This window comes from Ranitomeya variabilis, chromosome 1, assembly GCF_051348905.1.
Source record: "Ranitomeya variabilis isolate aRanVar5 chromosome 1, aRanVar5.hap1, whole genome shotgun sequence".
Classification (NCBI taxonomy): Eukaryota; Metazoa; Chordata; class Amphibia; order Anura; family Dendrobatidae; genus Ranitomeya; species Ranitomeya variabilis.
Window position 1 is genome coordinate 114,664,678 of NC_135232.1, and position 21,487 is coordinate 114,686,164.

The window sequence follows — 21,487 nt, forward strand, 5'->3', positions numbered from 1 at the left end:
TGGATATTCCCTAGCAACCAGGCAACCCCCACATGTATTCAGCCTGGCTACTAACTGTAAATCATTCAGCTGCCGCGATGAAAACTAAATCTCTGAGCAGTCAAATACTCGGAGGACACCCGAGCAAGGAGTACACTCGCTCATCACTAATCATTATCCATTTGTAGAAGTCATCCTCATTTCAGCTTCAGTTTTGTTTTTTTTTTACAGATGGTGTTATGTTTGCATCAAGAATATGTCGAAATGTCATTGAATCCATTCTTCCCTCAACACGTGAAATGTTCCTCGTCCCATTGGCTGCAAAACAACCCCAAAGCATGATTCTTCCACGCCCATACTTAACGGCTGGGCGAAATGTTCTTTCCACCACACATCTTTGGACATTGTGGCCAAAGAGTTCTATTTAAAAAAAAATAAAAATCATTGGTCAACAGAACTTGTTTCCAAAATACATCAGGCTTGTTTAGAGGTTATTTGCATACTTCGGACTTTGAAATTTAAGGCTTAGACACAGGAGAGGTTTTTTTCTGATGATTCTTCCATGAAGGCCATGTTTGTGCAGGTGTCTCTGGACAGTAAAACAATGTACGACAACTCCAGAGTCTGCTAGATCTTTCTGAAGGTCTTTTGCAGTCATTCGGTGGTTCTGGTTTCCCTCTCTAGCAATCCTACAAGCAGCTCTCCCTAAAATTATGCTTGGTCTTCCAGACCTTATCTTGCCCTCCACTGTTCCTGTTAACTGCCATTTCTAAATTACATTTCGACCTGAGGAAAGGGCAACTTAAAAACACTGTTTTCTTATCGCCTTCTCCTGCTTTGTGGGCCTCCACCATTTTCAGAGTGCCAGAGAGCTGCTTAGAAGAATCCATGGCTGCTGTTTTTTTTGGGCACAAAGTTAGAGGAGGGGGCTTGGTTTTTATAAAGATGGGAAATTTGGATCACCTGGCCTTTCCTAATGATCATGAACAAACCATAACCCCAACAGGCTCATTAATTTTGTAATTTTTAAAATGTAAAAGATGATAAAAAAAAAAGAAAAATATATATTCTCTTTTTCTTGACCTCTTAGTGACCAGGCAAAATTTTTGAAATCTGACCAGTGTCACTTTATGTGGTAATAACTCTGGAACGCTTCAACAGATCCTACTGATTGAGACTTTTTTCGTGACATATTGTACTTTATGATAATGATAAATTGATGTTGCTATTTTCTGCATTTGTACAAATAAGAAATTTTACATAAAAATTAGCAATGTTCATGTTTTGAGTAATTATCCCTTTAATCCAGATAGTCATACCATAGCAAAACAATAAAACATTTCCTCATGTCTGCTTTACATCATCAGTATTTGTAAAATGTTTTATTTTGCTCGTAGTTTAGAAGGTTTAAAAATGTATCTTTTTTTTTTTTTTTTTTTTAGGGACCTATTAAGTTTTGAAGTGACTTTGTGGGTCCTAGATATTGGAAAACCCCAAAAGTGATTATTTTTAAAATGGCACCCCTCAACGTATTCAAAACTGCTGTCAGGTAGTTTATTAACCCGTCAGATGCTTTTCAGGAATTAATGAGAAGTGGCATAACAGGAAGCAATTGATTTTTACCACCTAAATGTTGATAACTTCTGAACAGGCCGCTGAAGCCGGCAGACTCTAAGGTCGCTATTTACCCATGAGTTGCCATGGCAAACATCAGGACCACAAGATCAAGATCTCAGGGTCCTGATGGGTTTGAAGAGGAAGCCCCCACACTATTAACCATCTAGATGCTGTAGTCCTTACTGACAGCAGCATTTAAGGCGTTAAACATCTATAGTTGGTCCCAACACAAATCATGGCAGATGCAGCAAGTTGTCAGCTATAGTGTACAGCCGACAGCTACAGGATTGCTACCCGGAGGATGCTAGTCTCTTATAATGCAGGTCAGTAAAAAGATGTATTGGTGGCCACTAAGGGGTTAAAATACAGAGGAAATGTGTCATCTTTAACTTTAGCCCTTTTAGAGATCATTTCAACTTCAACGTGGTCAAAATCACTGTTATTGTGAACAGGGGTGCCCAAAATTGCTTACATGCCATATATACTAACTCGAGCAAGCCAATAATATACCGTTCTTACACCTCACCCTTCTCTCATATAATCACTGATTGTCAGACATATTAAACGGATAGTGTCAGCAGCACGGGGAGTCCATCCCCAATATTGATAACCAGGTAGCTAATACTACTTACTGGGTGCACACGGCGTTAGGCTTAAGGCTCACTGGCCCAACATGCCGAGAAAGAAGGGAGAGGGGGGAGAAAAAAAAAACAAACACCAGGAAGGAAACCTATTTTTTTTTTTTTTTTTAAATATGTAAAACACAGACCACTGATTTTGATTAGTTTTCCATCAGTGATTTTCTCCTATACTAATCTCACACATCGTTGGGACCGTATGCCGATGCCATCTCTGCAGTACTGCCTTTCCACAGACCTATACATTTGTATTGGCAATTGAGCTTCATGACATGGCTCAAAAACGGACATCTGTGAGCATGTGAACAGCACCCAAGTTTAGAAGGGCTGCGTGAACTTTCCATTATACCCGAATGAGGCCTTAAAATATCTCCTTAAGACTCGAGATGAAAATGCTTTTTATTTTTTTGCAGCTTTTCACAATATTGAAATAACCCAGCTCCGGAATAGATGTGGTTTTTATTTGTGCCATACAATCCAAGGTGTAAAACATCAGTCCGACACTAGATATTCATCAGACACGGATGCAGATTATTAGTGACGGGCTCTATATGAAGCAGGACACTGGCGGAGCAGGCGCATACATCTCAGCAAACAGGAGGAACATGTGAACCCAAAAGAGTCTTCCCATAAACGATGAGGCTTAGAAACTGCAGCCATTAACAAAGAAGGGTCATTGAAAAGCAGACTTTACTGATCAGCCTAGAAAAGGCCAAAGAGCGTCGTAGAAAGAAGTCGAAAAGCCAGAAACCGCTCCAACACCAAACAGGATTCAACAGGGGGGAAAATCTGCATTCACAAAAGGCTGGATTCAGAGAGGCCCCCGGACAGCCTTTTGTGGTGGGGGAAGCGGTCGCCCATCTGGGCTCTATGATGATAATGATCACGTCACGCCAAGAGCAGATACAATGTACACGGTCTCACACCAAGAACTACACCCCTGGACAAAAGGTACTAAAATGAAGTGCAAAACTGACGGGAGTAGGGATTGCACAATCTGAAGCTTTCCCAATCTCCTCCACACCAAGACCCTGAATCACTCCTTTACGAGGGTTGGAGGTTTTTTTTTTTGGTTTTTTTTTTTAAATCACTTTTCTTTGATAGGTATATATTTAGATAACATTAAAAAAAATTAACAACAGTACTCACTGCACTGAATAAAAAAGACTAAATAATGTGATGTAAATATCAAAAAGTAAGGTATACTCGCTTTAGTGGAGATAGTTGGAAAATATTCATACAGCCTCAAGAGAATGAAATATCTGATGGTAGAAGCTCGTGAGATGATATGGTAATTAGTCCCTGGTATCAGTAGAATTATAGTGACATGCAGACTGGTTCTGAATAATAGATAATTACTTACTCCAAAAAACAGAAGAAAAAGTACCGAAACTAGTCCAAAAAAGGATAAGTGCTGGTATGAGTGAGTATAAGTCCCCTGATGTGACTTCTTGGATCCTTGGATTTGGCGTTCAGAAAACTTGCTATATGTACAGTACAGACCAAAAGTTTGGACACCTTAAAGATTTTTCTGTATTTTCATGACTATGAAAATTGTACATTCACACTGAAGGCATCAAAACTATGAAAACACATGTTGAATTATATACTTAACAAAAAAAGTGTGAAACTGAAATTATGTCTTATATTCTAGGTTCTTCAAAGTAGCCACCTTTTGCTTTGATGACTGCTTTGCACACTCTTTGCATTCTCTTGATGAGCTTCAAGAGGTAGTCACCGAAAATGGTCTTCCAACAATCTTGAAGGAGTTCCCAGAGATGCTTAGCACTTGTTGGCCCTTTTGCCTTCACTCTGCGGTCCAGCTCACCCCAAACCATCTCGATTGGGTTCAGGTCTGGTGACTGTGGAGGCCAGGTCATCTGACGTTACACCCCATCACTCTCCTTCTTGGTCAAATAGCCCTTACACAGCCTGGAGGTGTGTTTGGGGTCATTGTCCTGTTGAAAAATAAATGATGGTCCAACTAAACGCAAACCGGATGGAATAGCATGCCGCTGCAAGATGCTGTGGTAGCCATGGTGGTTCAGTATGCCTTCAATTTTTAATAAATCCCCAACAGTGTCACCAGCAAAGCACCCCCACACCATCACACCTCCTCCTCCATGCTTCACGGTGGGAACCAGGCATGTAGAGTCCATCCGTTCACCTTTTCTGCGTCACATAAAGACACGGTGGTTGGAACCAAAGATCTCAAATTTGGACTCATCAGGCCAAAGCACAGATTTCCACTGGTCTAATGTCCATTCCTTGTGTTCTTTAGCCCAAACAAAGTCTCTTCTGCTTGTTGCCTGTCCTTAGCAGTGGTTTCCTAGCAGCTATTTTACCATGAAGGCCTGCTGCACAAAGTCTCCTCTTAACAGTTGTTGTAGAGATGTGTCTGCTGCTAGAACTCTGTGCGGCATTGAGCTGGTCTCTTATATGAGCTGCTGTTAACCTGCGATTTCTGAGGCTGGGGACTCGGTAAACTTATCCTCAGAAGCAGAGGTGACTCTTGGTCTTCCTTTCCTGGGGCGGTCCTCATGTGAGCCAGTTTCTTTGTAGCGCTTGATGGTTTTTGCCACTGCAGTTGGGAACACTTTCAAAGTTTTCCCAATTTTTCGGACTGACTGACCTTCATTTCTTAAAGTAATGATGGCCACTCGTTTTTCTTTACTTAGCTGCTTTTTTCTTGCCATAATACAAATTCTAACAGTCTATTCAGTAGGACTATCAGCTGTGTATCCACCAGACTTCTGCTCAACACAACTGATGGTCCCAACCCCATTTATAAAATGCAAGAAATCGCACTTATTAAACCTGACAGGGCACACCTGTGAAGTGAAAGCCATTCCCGGTGACTACCTCTTGAAGCTCATCAAGAGAATGCCAAGAGTGTGCAAAGCAGTCATCAAAGCAAAAGGTGGCTACTTTGAAGAACCTAGAATACAAGACATTTTCAGTTGCTTCACACTTTTTTGTTAAGTATATAATTCTACACGTGTTCATTCATAGTTTTGATGCCTTCAGTGTGACAATTTTCATAGTCATGAAATACAGAAAAATCTTTAAATGAGGCGTGTCCAAACTTCTGGTGTGTACTGTAGCTGCGGATTACATGTTTTTGATGAATTTCTGCTGCTAAAATGCATGTGTGGTTTTTTTTCCTGCGTATGTTCTGCATCTAAGTCTATGTGGAAAACCTGCACATAAAACTCAGCGTACACACAAGAGAAGTTGACTTGATGCTAATTTGAAACCCGCACCGCCGGTCAGTCAATGCCAAGTGAATAAAAAGCCCAGTGGGCCGGAGATTTCTAGAAATCCATTTCCGTCTGCTGGAACTGTCAGAAGCAGCAACAGGACACAGCATAAGCCTGCAACATCAAAAACGCAGCACAAGCCCATGGTGGGAACGTAGCCCTAAGGCTTCATGTGCAGCATCATACGATCTAATGTCATGTTCATGGTTTGTGTGAGGGTAGACGCTGCATATGCGGGAAGATCACAGAGCGGTACGTCACCGCAGTGACAGCTATAATAATATATATATATATATTCTATATAGACTTGCAAAGTGACAGATTTTGTTGCAAAATGTAAAGTAACACACAAAAGTTACAATGCAAAGTGTAACCGTCTTTTTAATTTTAACCTAATAAATCAATAGAACCTGTGAAAATAAGAACTTTTAAAAACATGGGGAATTTTTTTTGAACACATTAATGCTAATAAATGTAAAGCGATGACAGTGCGGAGCGCGAGGATTAGCTCTATGAGAAGCAGCAGGTAACACCGTCACGGGCTGGATGATTAATCTGCATCAACGCTAAGAGACGTCGTACAGGAAAGAATAAAGACACGACTTCCAGCTATTCCAATTTATGTATCAGAAGGCTACAAAACACTAACAGGCAGCCATTACCCTGCTGTTGCTATAGCGATAGAGGAGGAAAATTATGTCTTTTCTGGCTGCTTGCACCAATTACTCTGGGATCTAGCGGGGTAAAGTGTGCACGCTGTAGTAGATGAGTGATGGCGCTCAGGTGGGCGAACACGGACAGAAAATGGATTTGTTCAGCATGCACTTATTGGGGGAGGTGGGAATTTTAGATCAAAACCATTATTACCACGGGAAAAATACAAGGACTTTAAGACTACCTTCAAGTTGTTGTATTATATAATTGGCTTTTTTTTAAAATCATTTTTGTAATTCGGTCCCAGACTTGGGACTAAAGTCTGCAGACCAACGAGACCGCAAGTATGTACAGGTGCTTCTCACAAAATTAGAATATTAAAAAGTTAATTTGTTTCAGTTCTTCAATGCAAAAAGTGAAACTCATTATATAGAGTCATTACAGACAGTGATCTATTTCAAGTGTTTACTTCTGTTAATGTTGATGATTATGGCTTACAGCCAATGAAAACCCAAAAGTCATGTCAGAAAATTAGAATAAAAAAAACAAACAAAAAAAAAATAAAAATGTAGAGGCTTCCTAAACCTTTTAAAAAGTTCCCCTAGTCTGTTTCAGTAGGCTCCACAATCAGGGGGAAGACTGCTGACTTGACAGATGTCCATAAGGCAGCCATTGACACACTCCACAAGGAGGGTAAGCCACAAAAGGTCATTGCAAAAGAAGCTGGCTGTTCACAGATTTCTGTATCCAAACATATTACCGTATATACTCGAGTATAAGCCGACCCGAGTATAAGCCGACCCCCCCTAATTTTGCCACAAAAAACTGGGAAAACTTATTGACTCGAGTATAAGCCTAGGGTGGAAAATGCAGCAGCTACCGGTGAATTTCAAAAATAAAAATAGATGCTCCATACCATTCATTATGGCCCCATAGCTGTGCCATATAGTGCTCTGCACCGTTCATTATTGCCCCATAGATGTACCATAGAAAGCTGTGCCATTGCTGCTGCTGCTGCTGCAATAAAAAAAAAAAAGACATACTCACCTCTCTTGCTTGCAGCTCCTCAGCGTCCCGGCGTCTCTCTGCACTGACTGATCAGGCAGAGGGCGGCGCGCACACTATATGCGTCATCGCGCCCTCTGACCTGCACAGTCAGTGCGGAGAGACGCCAGGAAGATGGAGCGGCGCCTGGCGTGTGGAACGCGGACAGGTGAATATGTAATACTTACCTGCTCCCGGCGTCCCGCTCCTTCCCCCGGACAGGTGGTCTTCGGTGCCGCAGCCTCTTCCTCTGTCAGCGGTCACCGTTACCACTCATTAGAGAAATGAATATGCGGCTCCACCCCTATGGGAGTGGAGTCCATATTCATTTCTCTAATGAGCGGTCCCACGTGACCGCTGAACAGGGGAAGAGCTGCGGCACCCGGAGACCGTGGGACTGCAGGGACAGCGCCAGGAGCCCCGGAAGCAGGTAAGTATGCCTCAGCGCCCTCTCCCCCTCACCCGCCGACCGTGACTCGAGTATAAGCCGAGAGGGGCACTTTCAGCCCAAAAATTTGGGCTGAAAATCTCGGCTTATACGGTAATGGAAAGTTGAGTGAAAAGAAAAAGTGTGGTAGGAAAAGGTGAACAAGCAACCGGGATAACAGCAGCCTTGAAAGGTTTGCTAAGAAAAGGCCATTCAAATTGGGGGGAGATTCACAAGGAGTGGACTGCTGCTGGAGTCATTGCTTCAAGAGCCATCACACACAGACATATCCAGGACATGGGCTACAAGTGTCGCATTCCTTGTGTCAAGCCACTCATGACCAATAGACAATGCCAGAAGCGTCTTACCAGGGCCAAAGAGAAAAAGAACTGGACTGTTGCTCAGTGGCCCAAGGTGTTGTCTTAGATCAAAGTAAATTTTGCACTTCATTATTGTAGCGCCATTTATTCCATTGCGCGTCACATGTGAGGAATGGTATACATAATAAAAACAAGTACAATAATCTTAAACAATACAAGTCACGACTGGTACAGTAGGAGAGAGGACCCTGCCCACAAGGGCTCACAATTTCATTTGGAAATCAAGGTCCCAGAGTCTGGAGGAAGAGTGGAGAGGCCGCAATCCAAGCTGCCTGAGGTTTAGTGTAATGTTACCACAATCAGTGATGGTTTGAGGAGCCATGTCATCTGCTGGTGTAGGTCCACTGTGTTTTATCAAGACAAAAGTCAGTGCAGCCGTCTACCAGGAAATTTTAGAGTACCGTATTTTCTGGTGTACAACACTGGGCGTATAAGACGACCCCCAACTTTTCCATATAAAATATGGAATTTGGGATATGCCCGCTGTATAAGACGGGGGTCATCTTATACGCCCAGTCATCTTATACGGCATGTGGTTACCAGGGTCTGAAGGAGAGGAGACTCCTTCAGGCCCTGGGATCCATATTCATGTAAAAAATAAAGAATAAAAATAAAAAATATGTATATACTCACCCCTCCGAGAAGCCTGGCTGTCACCGCTGCAAGCGTCTGCCTCCGTTCCTAAGAATTGCAGAGCATGAAGGACCCTCGATGACGTCGCGGTCTTGTGATTGGTCCGTGACCGCTCATGTAACCGGTCACCTGACCGCGACGTCATCGAAGGTCCTTCACGCTCTGCAATTCTAAGGAACGGAGGCAGACGCTTGCAGCGGTGACAGCCAGGCTTCTCGGAGGGGTGAGTATATCCACTTTTTTTATTTTTATTCTTTATTTTTTACATGAATATGGATCCCAAGGCCTGAAGGAGAATTTCCTCTCCTTCAGACCCTGGGAACATCCAGGATCGCTCCCTGCACACGCCGTACCCGGCGTATAAGACGACCCCCGACTTTTGGGACAATTTTTAGGGGTTAAAAAGTCGTCTTATACGCCGGAAAATACGGTACTTCATGCTTCCCTCTGCCGACAAGCTTTTTTGGAGATGGAAATTTCATTCTCTAGCAGGACTTGGTACCTGTCCACACTGCCAAAAGTACCAATACCTGGTTTACAAACAACAGTATCAAAGTGCTTGATTGGCAGCAAACTCGCCTGACCTTAACCCCATAGAGAATCTATGCGGTATTGTCAAGAGGAAAATAAGAGACACCAAACCCAACAATGCAGATGAGCTGAAGGCTGCCATGACAGCATCCTGGGCTTCCATAACACCTCAGCAGTGCCACAGGCTGATCACCTCCATGCCGCATTGATGCAGTAATTGATGCAAAAGTAGCACCAACCAAGTATTGACTGCATTTACTTTACATACATTTCTTTTCAGTAGGTCAACATTTAATATTTTAACCCCTTAACCCCCAAGGGTGGTTTGCACGTTAATGACCGGGCCAATTTTTACAATTCTGACCACTGTCCCTTTATGAGGTTATAACTCTGGAACGCTTCAACAGATCCTGACATTGTTTTCTCATGACATATTGTACTTCATGATAGTGGTAAAATTTCTTTTGATATTACCTGTGTTTATTTGTGAAAAAAATGGAAATTTGGCTAAAATTACACAATTTTCCAACTTTGAATTTTTAGGCCCTTAAATCACAGAGTTATGTCACACAAAAAACTTAAGTAACATTTCCCACATGTCTACTTTACATCAGCACAATTTTGGAACCAAAATTTTTTTTCTTAGGGAGTTATAAGGGTTAAAAGTTGACCAGCAATTTCTCATTTTTATGGACTACATCACATTTGAAGTAACTGAGTCGTCTATATGATACAAAATACCCAAGTATGACACCATTCTAAAAACTGCACCCCTCAAGGTGCTCAAAACCACATTCAAGAAGTTTATTAACCCTTCAGGTGTTTCACAGGAATTTTTGGAATGTTTAATAAACAAAAAAAAAAAAAAAAGAAACTTAACTTTTTTTCACAAAAAATAGGTGTTAAACCTACCGGTAACTGTTTCCAGGAGTACATACTGAAAGCACCCTGGAGGACGTACTCCTCCTCCTTGCTGGGACAGGAAACACACGAGAGTTCAAATATCCGGTTCCACCCCTGGATCCTCAGTGTTGTAACAAGAACCAACTCATGGAATGATGCAAATAAAATATTTTAATGAACCAATCATGTTACAAAATAGTATATAGGCACAAACTGAATACCTGAATTTACAGCCAGAATAGGGGGGTACCGGTGCTGTCAGTATGGACTCCTGGAAACATAATTACCGGTAGGTCTAACACCTATTTTCCAGGACATCCCTCCTGACAGCACCCTGGAGAGTACCAAAGACCCTCCTTAGGGTGGGATTACCGCTTGGAGGACTTTCCTCCCAAAGGCCGTGTGCTGGCCGGATATAACATCAAGCTTATAATGTTTACAGAAGGCATCAGCCCTGGCCCATGTTGCTGTCTTACAGATCTGTTCTACTGAAGCTCCTGCATGCTCCGCCCAGGAGGCAGACACCCCCCCCCCCCCCCCCCGAGGAGAATGGGCTTTTAAACCTACTGGAGGGGACATACCTTCTGACTGATAAGCTTCTGAGATCACAGCTGTGATCCAACGTGCAATTGAGGCCTTAGAGGCCTTCTTCCCTTTATTCTTACCCCCAAAAAGAATAAAAAGGTTTGGATCTATACGCCAAGAGTCTGTGGCTTTCAGATAGTCCAAGACCCCCTGTCTGACATCCAGGGAATGGAGGACTCTCTTTCTCGTTAGAAGGGTTATTACAAAAGGAAGGAAGTATTATCTCCTGATTCCTATTTTTGATAGAGGCTACCTTCGGGATAAATGTCGGATCTAATTTCAGAATTAGACTATCATCCATGATCTGGAGGTAAGGATCCCTTGTACATAAAGCTTGAATTTCTCCAACCCTCCTGGCCGTAGTGATCGCTACTAAGAAAGCCGTTTTCCGGGTGCGAATAGAAATGGGCATATCATCCCCCAGAGAGTAAGCGCCTTTACACAGGGCCCTAAGGACTAAGTTAAGGTCCCAGGATGGGAACAACTGCCTAATGGTAGGACGCATTCGTTGGGTGGCCCGAATAAACCTTATTATCCATGGGTGAGATGCCAAAGGATAGTCCAGAAATGAGCTTAGCGCGAATATCTGGACTTTTAATGTGCTGGGTCGAAGACCCAGGTTAAAACCTTTCTGTAGGAAGTCTAGGATGCACAGGATGTCCGGAGAGCCTGACACGACGTCGGACCTGCCACTTTCTAGACAAAATCGCTTCCAGATTTTTTGGTAAATAGCTGAAGTTACGGGTTTTCTACTACCTTGGATAGTGCATCTACCCCTTCTGGAAGATCCGTGGGGTTCAGGGAGAAGAATCTCGGGGGTCTTCGAGTTTCTTCTGTTTGCAAATAAGTCGATGTTGGGGGTTCCCCATCGGTGACAATGTCCGGAAGATGCTCTGCTCCAATTCCCACTCTGTTGGACACAGTTCCTTTCTGCTTAGGTAATCTGCTATCACATTCTGAGAGCCCTCTAGGTGGATAGCCGTTATTGATAGCACTGTGTCCTCTTCCCAGTTGAAAATCGTCTCTGCTAGATCTTGCTGTGGCTGATATCTTGGGCCTCCCTGATGGTTCAGGAATGAGACTGTCGTTACATTGTCGGAGAAGATTCTTACATGCCGATCTGAGAGCGCAAGCCGATTGCGTCTTAGCGCTTGCCATACGGCATATAGCTCTTTTGAAGTTGGAGGATCTGCTTCTTATTCCTGCTGGCCACCTGCCCTGCAGGATTCTGCCTTGTAGATGAGCTCCCCAGCCCCTGGCGCTGGCATCCGTGGTGGCGACTACGTAAGGGGAGGTGGTCCATAGGACTCCCACCCTCAGGTTCTCTGTCTGTGTCCACCAGTGGAGAGATTTTCGCGATGGACCTGACAGCCTCAGTGGAGCCTCTAGGGAAGACTGACGGTGATCCCACACTGACAGGATCTGTCTTTGCAGGTGTCTTGAGTGTGTCTGTACCCACCTGACGCATGTTATACAGGCTGTCATTAGGCCGAGAACTTTCATTGCCATCCTTATGGTGACTCGGATGTTCCAAAAGATACTTGACCCGCGTCTGAATTGTCACTCACTTCACATCCGGTAAGAAGGATATTCTTAGTCTGGAGTCCAGACACACACCCAGGAAAGTTTTCCTCCGTTCTGGTAGTAGATCGGACTTCTGCCAGTTCAGTACCCATCCAAGATGTTCCATCACTGCAATTGTTCGAGCTCTGTGAGCCTCCAATAGTTCTACTGAATCTGCCACGAGAAGAAAGTCGTCCAGATACGGAATTATTATGACGCCTTGGCTCCTCAGGAAGGCCACCATTTCTGATACAAGTTGTGTAAAAATACGAGGAGCAGAAGCCAGTCCGAATGGGAGGCCCTGAAACGGATAGTGGCGAGTCACCGTTGGCAGAGCTACAGCAAACCTCAGCAGGTTTTGAGATGAGGGATGCACTGGGACCTGATAGTAGGCCCACTTTAGGTCGATAGTACACATAACCGCATCCTGATTTATGAGCTGGACTGCTGACCGAATAGATTCCATTCGGCACCGTTTGTATCTCACCCAGGCATTCAAAGGTTTTAGATTATAGTGCGGGTGTCGCCCGATGGCCTTGTGATAGTGAATAGGGAAGAATAGAGGATTGAGGGGTGGAACCAAATATTTGAACTCTCGTGTGTTTCCTGTCCCAGCAAGGAGGAGGACGTCTTCCAGGGTGCTGTCAGGGGGGACGTCCTGGAAGATTTACTTCAGCTCCAATTTGTTTTATTTTACCAAGAGTAACAGGAGAAATTGGACCCCAAAAGTTGTTGTACAATTTGTCCTGAGTACGCAGATACTCAGATGGGGGGGGGTCGGGAACTACTGTTTGGGCGCATGGCAGAACTCGGAAGGGAAAGAGCTCTATTTGACTTTTCAATGCAAAATTGACTGGAATTGAGATCGGACGCCATGTCGCATTTGGAGAGCCCCTGAGGTGGCTAAACAGTGGAAACCCCCCAATTCTAACTGAAACACTAACACACCCCTAACCCCAACCCTAACCCAAACACGCCCCTAATCCCAACCATAACCCTAACCACACCCCTAACCCTAAACCCAACCGTAAATGTAATCCAAACCCTAACTTTAGCCCCAACCTTAACCCTAATGGGAAAATGGAAATACATACATTTTTTTAATTTTATTATTATTCCCTAAGGGGGTAATGAAGGGGGGTTTTCATGCTGGTGTTATAAAGTATTCTAATTTACTGAGATAATGACTTTTGGGTTTTCATTGGCTGTAAGCCATAATCATCAACATAAACAGAAATAAACAACTGAAATAGATCACCGTTTATAATGAGTTTCACTTTTTGTATTGAAGAACTGAAATTAACTTTTTGGTGATTTTCTAATTTTGTGAGGACACTGAGAAAACACTGAACATATGAACAGACAAGTCATTTTTCACAGAAATGCACACTAATTGTCAGAATTTAGGTAGTGCTTTATCTGGTGGTTTTCAGAGCGCCTGAAGTAGACATTGTGTGCACATACCTTATCGGTCTACTTCTGGGCTCTTCTCAGGCAATTTATATTCACTGAAGAGTGAGAGCAGACAACAGTCCCCACCAGAACAAGCTGACAGTTTCTTAACCCCTTAATGACCGCCAATACGTCTTAACTGAGCTGAGATATAAGAGAATAGCCTCCCCATACAGGTGACAATCCAGCAGCTGCCGGCTGTCCACTATAGCTGACAACTTGCTGTATCAGCCATGATCACTGCTTGCCCCATCCAAATCTGTTTAACCCCTTAGATGCTGCTGTCAGTAGTGACTACATCATTATAAATGGTTAACAGAGTGTGGGGGCTTCCTCTTTATCCCAATTGGTGCCCTCAGATCATGATTGTGTGGTCCTGATGTTTGCCATGTCAGTTCATGACCAAATAGCGGCCTTACAGTCTGACAGCTCTAGTAATCTGTTCAGAAGTTAGAGGCACTTAGGTGGTAAAAATAGACATTTTCATTTCTGTCATACCACTCTGCATTAATTCCTGTAAAGCACCTGAATGGTTAAACTAACTGCAGCTTTCAATAGGTCAGGGGTGCTGTTTTTAAAATGGTATCACTTTTGGGGTTTTTCTAATATATAGGACCCCTTAAGTCACTTCAAACATGGATAAGTCCTTAAAAAAAGAAATTGTGTAAATTTCCTTGAAAATATGAAAAATTGATGCTACATAAGCCTCATACAATGCTAACAATACAAAATAACATTTTACAAATGGTGCTGATATAAAGCCGACACATGGGAAATGTTATTTATTAATGGTTCGCTGTGGTGTGACCATCTGGATTAAAGAGATAATCATTCAAATTTAGAAAAATGCTAATTTTTTAACATTTTACTAAAATTTTTGATACTTTTTATAAATAAACACAAAACATATTGACCTAGATTTACTATTATCATAAAGTATAATGTGTCATGAAAAAACAGTCTCAAAATCACTGGGATTTGTTGAAGCGTTGCAGAGTTATTACCACATAAAGGGACACTGGTCAGATTTCAAAAATTTGGCTCCGTCACTAAGGGGTTAAACCCACTGTGCGGCCAGCAATAGTGCAACCCAGACAACAGGAAGAGAGGGGTGCAACGTGTTTAATGTAGCCAGCTGAAAATGGTCGGCCCACTCACTCCCCACCAAATAACAATTGCCCTTGAAGGCGTCTACATCCTGTAAGTGATCAGAAATAGTGGTTGCTACGAACCATGTAAAAATCAGCAGTTGCTGGGAGACAGATTATTTCAATAGGCAGAAGTGTTTAGAGGCTGAACTCAGCTGCGTGCGCTCCACGGCTCTGGAGGGAAACACTTGTATCTGGGAGTTTAGCTCCATACCACATACTAGCGGCATTTTGAAAAAAAATAAATTTATATATACATATACACACACACACACATACAGGGGTTGGACCAAATAATGGAAACACCTAACGTTTTGGCATCATAATCTTCGAACATGTGATAAACATGCAAACCGTTACATATGGTAATGTTTTATAGCTGATTATTTGTGTTATGTGATATGCGTATGTAAATTAACTGTTTGTTTTGCATAATTGTAAGTACATTGATGAAAACCTGATACCAATGGCAGACCTCTCAGATTTTCAAAGAGGCCAAATTGTTGGTGCTCGTATGGCAGGCGCTAGTGTAACAAAAGTGCCCGAATGCTTGGCGTGTCAAGAGGTACTGTCTCAAAAGTAATGACTGCGTTTGAAAGAGAAGGAAAAACGTCCGCAGCAAAGCACAAGTCCGGCCGGAAGTCGAAGTTGACAGAGAGACCGTCGGACTCTAGAGCGAATTGTGAGAGAGGATCGCAAGACCACGGCTCCGAAAATCACTGCTGAGGTCAATGAACACCTACAGAACCCAGTTTCCACGAAAACTGTTCATCGGGAGCTGCACAAATCTGGATTCCACGGAAGAGCTGCAATTAGAAAACCGCTGCTCTCAATGACAAATGTTTCCAAGCGTTTAGAGTGGTGTAGAAACCTCCAGAATTGGTCCCTCGAGCAGTGGAAACGTGATATTCTCAGACGAATCATCTTTTATCCTTTTTCTGACCTCCGCCCGAGTGTACACTTGGAGACAGCCGAAAGAAGCATTCCATCCAGACTGCCTTCTCCCAACCATAAATCATGGTGGAGGTTCTGTGATGATCTGGGGTGCTATTTCGTGGAGATCCGCTGGGCCAATGATATCCCTTCATGGAAGAATTGACAGCCGAGCTTATTTAGGCATTTTGGGCGACCATCCAATGCTTCAAGCACTGTTCTGGAGGGGAACGCCATCTTTCAGGATGATAATGCACCAATTCATACAGCTAGAATCGTTAAAGCATGGCACGAGGAACATTCTAATGAAGTTGAGCATCTCATCTGGCCCCCACAATCCCAAGACCTCAACATTATTGAGCATTTATGGTCCATTTTAGAGATTCAAGTTAGACGTCGATTTCCGCCGCCATGGTCGCTCAAAGAACTGGAGGGTGTTTTAACTGCAGAATGGGCTAAAATTCCTTTGGAAACAATTCACACCTTGTATGAATCCATACCTCGGAGAATTGAGGCTGTAATCGCCGCAAAACGTGGACCTACACCATATTAAACTAACTTTTGTTGATGTTTCCAGGTGTTTCCATTATTTTGTCCAACCCCTGTACGTACATACATGCCGTATATACTCGAGTATAAGCTGAGATTTTCAGCCCACTTTTTTGGGCTGAAATTGCCCCTCTTGGCTTATACTCGAGTCATACCGGGGGTCGGCAGGGGAGGGGGAGCGGGGGCTGTCTAAAAATACTCACATAGTCCAGGCGCGGTCCCTGCATCCCCGGCGCCGGCAGCAGCAGCTTCTTCCTGTACTCAGCGGTCACATGGTCCCGCTCATTACAGTAAATGAATATTCAGCTCCACCTCCCATAGGGGTGGAGCCGCCTATTCATTACTGTAATCAGCGGGACCATGTGACCGCTGAGTACAGGATGAAGCGCTGCAGCGTCGGGGAAGCAGGATCTACACAGCGGCAGGACCAGGTGAGTATACGGGGAGGGGAGCGCAGCGCTGCGCGATAGTCACCTGCTCCTCGTTCCGGGCGCCGATCTGTCTCCAGCAGTGACGCTGAGGTCAGAGGGCGCAGTGACGTGGTCAGTGCGCGCCCTCTGCTGAACGTCAGTGCTGGAGACAGATCGGCGCCCGGAACGAGGAGAGGTGACTATTGAAAGTGCCCGGGGCCTGAGCGACGGAGAGGTGAGTATGTGATTTATTTTTTTTATCGCAGCAAATGGGGCAAGTGTCTGTATGGAGCATCTATGGGGCCATAACGTTCCTGCAGCACTATATGGGGCCATAACGCTCCTGCAGCACTATATGGGGCCATAACGTTCCTGCAGCACTATATGGGGCCATAACGTTCCTGCAGCACTATATGGGGCCATAACGTTCCTGCAGCACTATATGGGGCCATAACGCTCCTGCAGCACTATATGGGGCCATAACGCTCCTGCAGCACTATATGGGGCCATAACGCTCCTGCAGCACTATATGGGGCCATAACGCTCCTGCAGCACTATATGGGGCCATAACGTTCCTGCAGCACTATATGGGGCCATAACGTTCCTGCAGCACTATATGGGGCCATAACGTTCCTGCAGCACTATATGGGGCCATAACGTTCCTGCAGCACTATATGGGGCCATAACGTTCCTGCAGCACTATATGGGGCCATAACATTCCTGCAGCACTATATGGGGCCATAACATTCCTGCAGCACTATATGGGGCCATAACGTTCCTGCAGCACTATATGGGGCCATAACATTCCTGCAGCACTATATGGGGCCATAACATTCCTGCAGCACTATATGGGGCCATAACATTCCTGCAGCACTATATGGGGCCATAACATTCCTGCAGCACTATATGGGGCCATAACGTTCCTGCAGCACTATATGGGGCCATAACGTTCCTGCAGCACTATATGGGGCCATAACGTTCCTGCAGCACTATATGGGGCCATAACGTTCCTGCAGCACTATATGGGGCCATAACATTCCTGCAGCACTATATGGGGCCATAACATTCCTGCAGCACTATATGGGGGCCATAACATTCCTGCAGCACTATATGGGGGCCATAACGTTCCTGCAGCACTATATGGGGCAATAACATTCCTGCAGCACTATATGGGGGCCATAACATTCCTGCAGCACTATATGGGGCCATAACGTTCCTGCAGCACTATATGGGGCCATAACGTTTCTGCAGCACTATAAAGGGGCATAATGTTTGTGCAGCACTATATGGGGCAAGTGTCTGTATGGGGCCATAATTAACGTTTGTAGGGCACTACGGCATATGGGGCAAGTGTCTGTATGGAGCATCTTATAGGGCCATAACGTTTGTGCAGCACTATAAGGGGCAAATATCTTTATAGAGCATCTTATGGGGCCATAATCAGCATTTGTGCAGCATTATATTGGGCAAATGTGTCTATGGAGCATCTTATGGGGCCTTTATTAACCTTTATGCAGGATTATATGGGGCATATTTTAATATGGAACATCTTATGGGGCCATAATGAACAGTATGGAGCATTATCTGGGGCTCCTGATTCAATATGGATATTCAAAGACACTTAACCTACTGATGTCTCAATTAATTTTACTTTTATTGGTATCTATTATTACTTTTGACATTTACCGGTAGCTGCTGCATTTTCCCCCCTAGGCTTATACTCGAGTCAATAAGTTTTCCCAGTTTTTGTGGCAAAATTAGGGGGTCGGCTTATACTCGGGTCGGCTTATACTCGAGTATATACGGTACATACACACACACACACACACACACACTTTCGCGATCCACCCGCCGCTATTAACTAGTTAAATGCCGCTGTCAAACGCTGACAGCGGCATTTAACTAGCGCTTCCGGCTGAAAATGAGCGCATCGCTGACCCCCGTCACAGGATAGGGGGGTCAGCGATGCGTCGGCATGACAACCAGAGGTCTACTGAAGACCTCTATGGTTGTTGATGCTGGATTGCTGTGAGCGCCACCCTGTGGTCGGCGCTCATAGCAATGCAGCAATTCTACTACATAGGATCGATCTGGGAATCACCCCTATGTAGCAGAGCTGATCAGGCTATGCCAGGTTCTAGCCTCCCATGGAGGCTATTGAAGCATGGCAAAAGTAAAAAAAAAAGGGTTTAAAAAAAAAAACACATATATACAATATACATACAATAAATGCATAAATAATAAAAATATATATATATATATATATATATATATATATATATATATATATATATATATATATATATATTTATTTTATTTATTTTTTTTTAAATCACCCCATTCAAAAAAAAAAAAAAAAAAAAAAAAGAAACAAAAAAACATACACATTTGGTATTGCTGCGTTCAGAATCGCCCGATCTATCAATAAAAAAAAGAGATTAACCTGATCGCTAAACGGTGTAGCAAGAAAAAAAAATTAGAAACGCCAGAATTACGTTTTTTTGGTCACCGCGACATTGCATTAAAATGCAACAACGGGTGATCAAAAGATCGTATCTGCACAAACGTGGTACCATTAAAAAAGCCAGTTCGGTGCACAAAAAAAATAAGCCCTCATCAAAATATCCAAGATATGTTTGGTGTCTACAAACTCAATGACCTGGAGAATCATAATGGCAGGTCAGTTTTAGCATTTAGTGAACCTAGCAAAAAAGCCAAACAAAAAACAAGTGTGGGATTGCACTTTTTTTGCAGTTTCACCGCACTTGGATTTTTTGCCTGTTTTCTAGAACATGACATGCAAAAACCAATGATGTCGCTCAAAAGTACAATTTGTCCCGCAAAATATAAGCCCTTATATGGCCATATTGATGTAAAAATTAAAAAAAATAATAAAAAAAGAAAAGTTATGGCTCTGGGAAGAAGGGGAGCGAAAAAAGAAAATGCAAAGCCAAAAAAGCTCCGGGGGTTAATATTGTATTTGAATGAAATGTGTGTGGGGTAACTGATGGACGGGAGAGGTGTGGATTGGGCATATCCTATTTCGGACTGTCAATCACTCCCCAGCAATGGTTAGTCACTGGTCAGCATACAAAGCGAGGACACAACCGCACCCCATGATTAGTGCTATGGAGACTGAACAATGCCTACAATGTGATCCATACCCACTGAAACGGTTCTAGACTTTGTCAATGAAAACAGAAGTTCGGCAGAGAATCCGTTTCTAGATTGTCACATAGATCAGTAATATGTAGGTGCAGTTATAAGTAAAAAACGCTTGTACTCGGCAGAAATACAGAAATCAGACCAATGACTTCCGTGTACATTCTGATTCATCTTTTTTTATTCTCCTTAATTCGCTGCAGAGAATTGAATTTACACGAGAACACTCAGACCTGAGGATTTTATTCCTGTGCTCGGGGCTTAAGCGCCTTCTATAAGGGCCCATGCAGACGTCCATGCTAATCGGTTCATGAAAGGACCAACTGACGCACGAGAGCCGCAGCTCTCCTGACCAGAGCGTGACAGCCTCAGATATACAAGACGGTCACACTCCGGTGGAGAGCCACGGCGTCGGCCAGTCCGTGTACTGCGATCCGAGATCAATCCTGTATCCACAGATGTCTGAATGAGCCCCAACTCTTGCTCAAGGACAAAGCTTGATCCCGTTTTTCAGAAGGGATTAGAAGACCCTCGCAGACAGTTGTATCCCACCCACTGTAAAGGACCTTACCTTCAGACTTTAGCTTGGTGAGAACAAATATTAAGTAGTTGTTGAAGTCTGGAAACTGGTTAAGCTGCTCCAATTTCTGAAATGAACAGTTAAGGTCAAACGTGACAATAAAAGAAAATAGTGAAAAAGTAAAGGTTACACAGCATTTTACACCATCCATATGGAAACCTTTGAAAAGTTACGGGTTCAGCAAAAAGTCATCTAATGTGCATGGCCACCTTAAAGTGTAAAGTCCATAAGAAACCCCGTTAACCCTCAGCCCTAAGTCAGATGCCTCTCATACAGCCAAATCAGAGCTCATGCTTTGCACTGATGAGTGGTAACACCCAATACGCGTGTTGTCTGCAAATTGAGATTATGGTTTTTTTATGTGACAAGGCTTGACAAAAGGGTCGATATTGGCTTTTAGGATTGCCACTTCCAATAGGTGGCGCTAGAGTTCGAGTCCTCTTCCTCTCTGAAGAGAATGTGCATAGTCACCTTAAAGGTACATACACAGATATGCACCGTGACACTTTCAAAAGTGAATCATGACTTTTCTTATATTCTTCCATTTATGAACAGTCAAGATATTGGCTTGCTGCAAGGGAACAGAAACAGTGATTTAGAGACTGAAAAACCCACACACATACACAGGTTATGTTCACACATTTTCACTGCGTGTTTTGAAGAGTGCACTACATGTGTGCTTTGTCTGCAAGAACTGACATGCTGAAGATTAAAAAAATAAAATAAAACTAAGCATGTAACAGATTTCTGAAAGCTCATCGCTTTTAATGGTACTGTAAAAAAGTTTTAACTTGAATAAAAAAGCAAAAAAAAATAAAAAATCACTGCAAAAATGCTGCATGTGAACATAGCCTAAAGTTTTGCAATGATTGCAGTCTGGGCAGGCACAGGTCTTCCTTCCTTCCCGAGTTTATCACAATGTACCAAGTGACATCAGCCTCTGGGGCTCAGTATATTGCCGGGACTGGGTACATTGTAGCAAATCCTCAGCTGTTACAGTTTTACTATACGGTGGAGAAGCCTAGTAGAAGACTTTACA

General features: G+C 43.4%; 1 protein-coding gene across 3 annotated transcripts in view; it reads right to left on the reverse strand.

Moving 5' to 3' along the window:
- Window positions 1-21,487, reverse strand: part of TNPO1 (transportin 1) — an 81,912-nt gene that overhangs the window by 54,540 nt on the left and 5,885 nt on the right. For all 3 annotated transcript variants that reach the window (XR_013221589.1, XM_077287874.1, XM_077287883.1), the window contains exon 2: window positions 20,440-20,515. Coding sequence is in view for 2 of the 3 variants with exons in the window: in XM_077287874.1 (XP_077143989.1) it covers window positions 20,440-20,515 (76 nt within the window). In the remaining variant the exon portion in view is untranslated. The remainder of the gene's footprint in view (window positions 1-20,439; window positions 20,516-21,487) is intronic.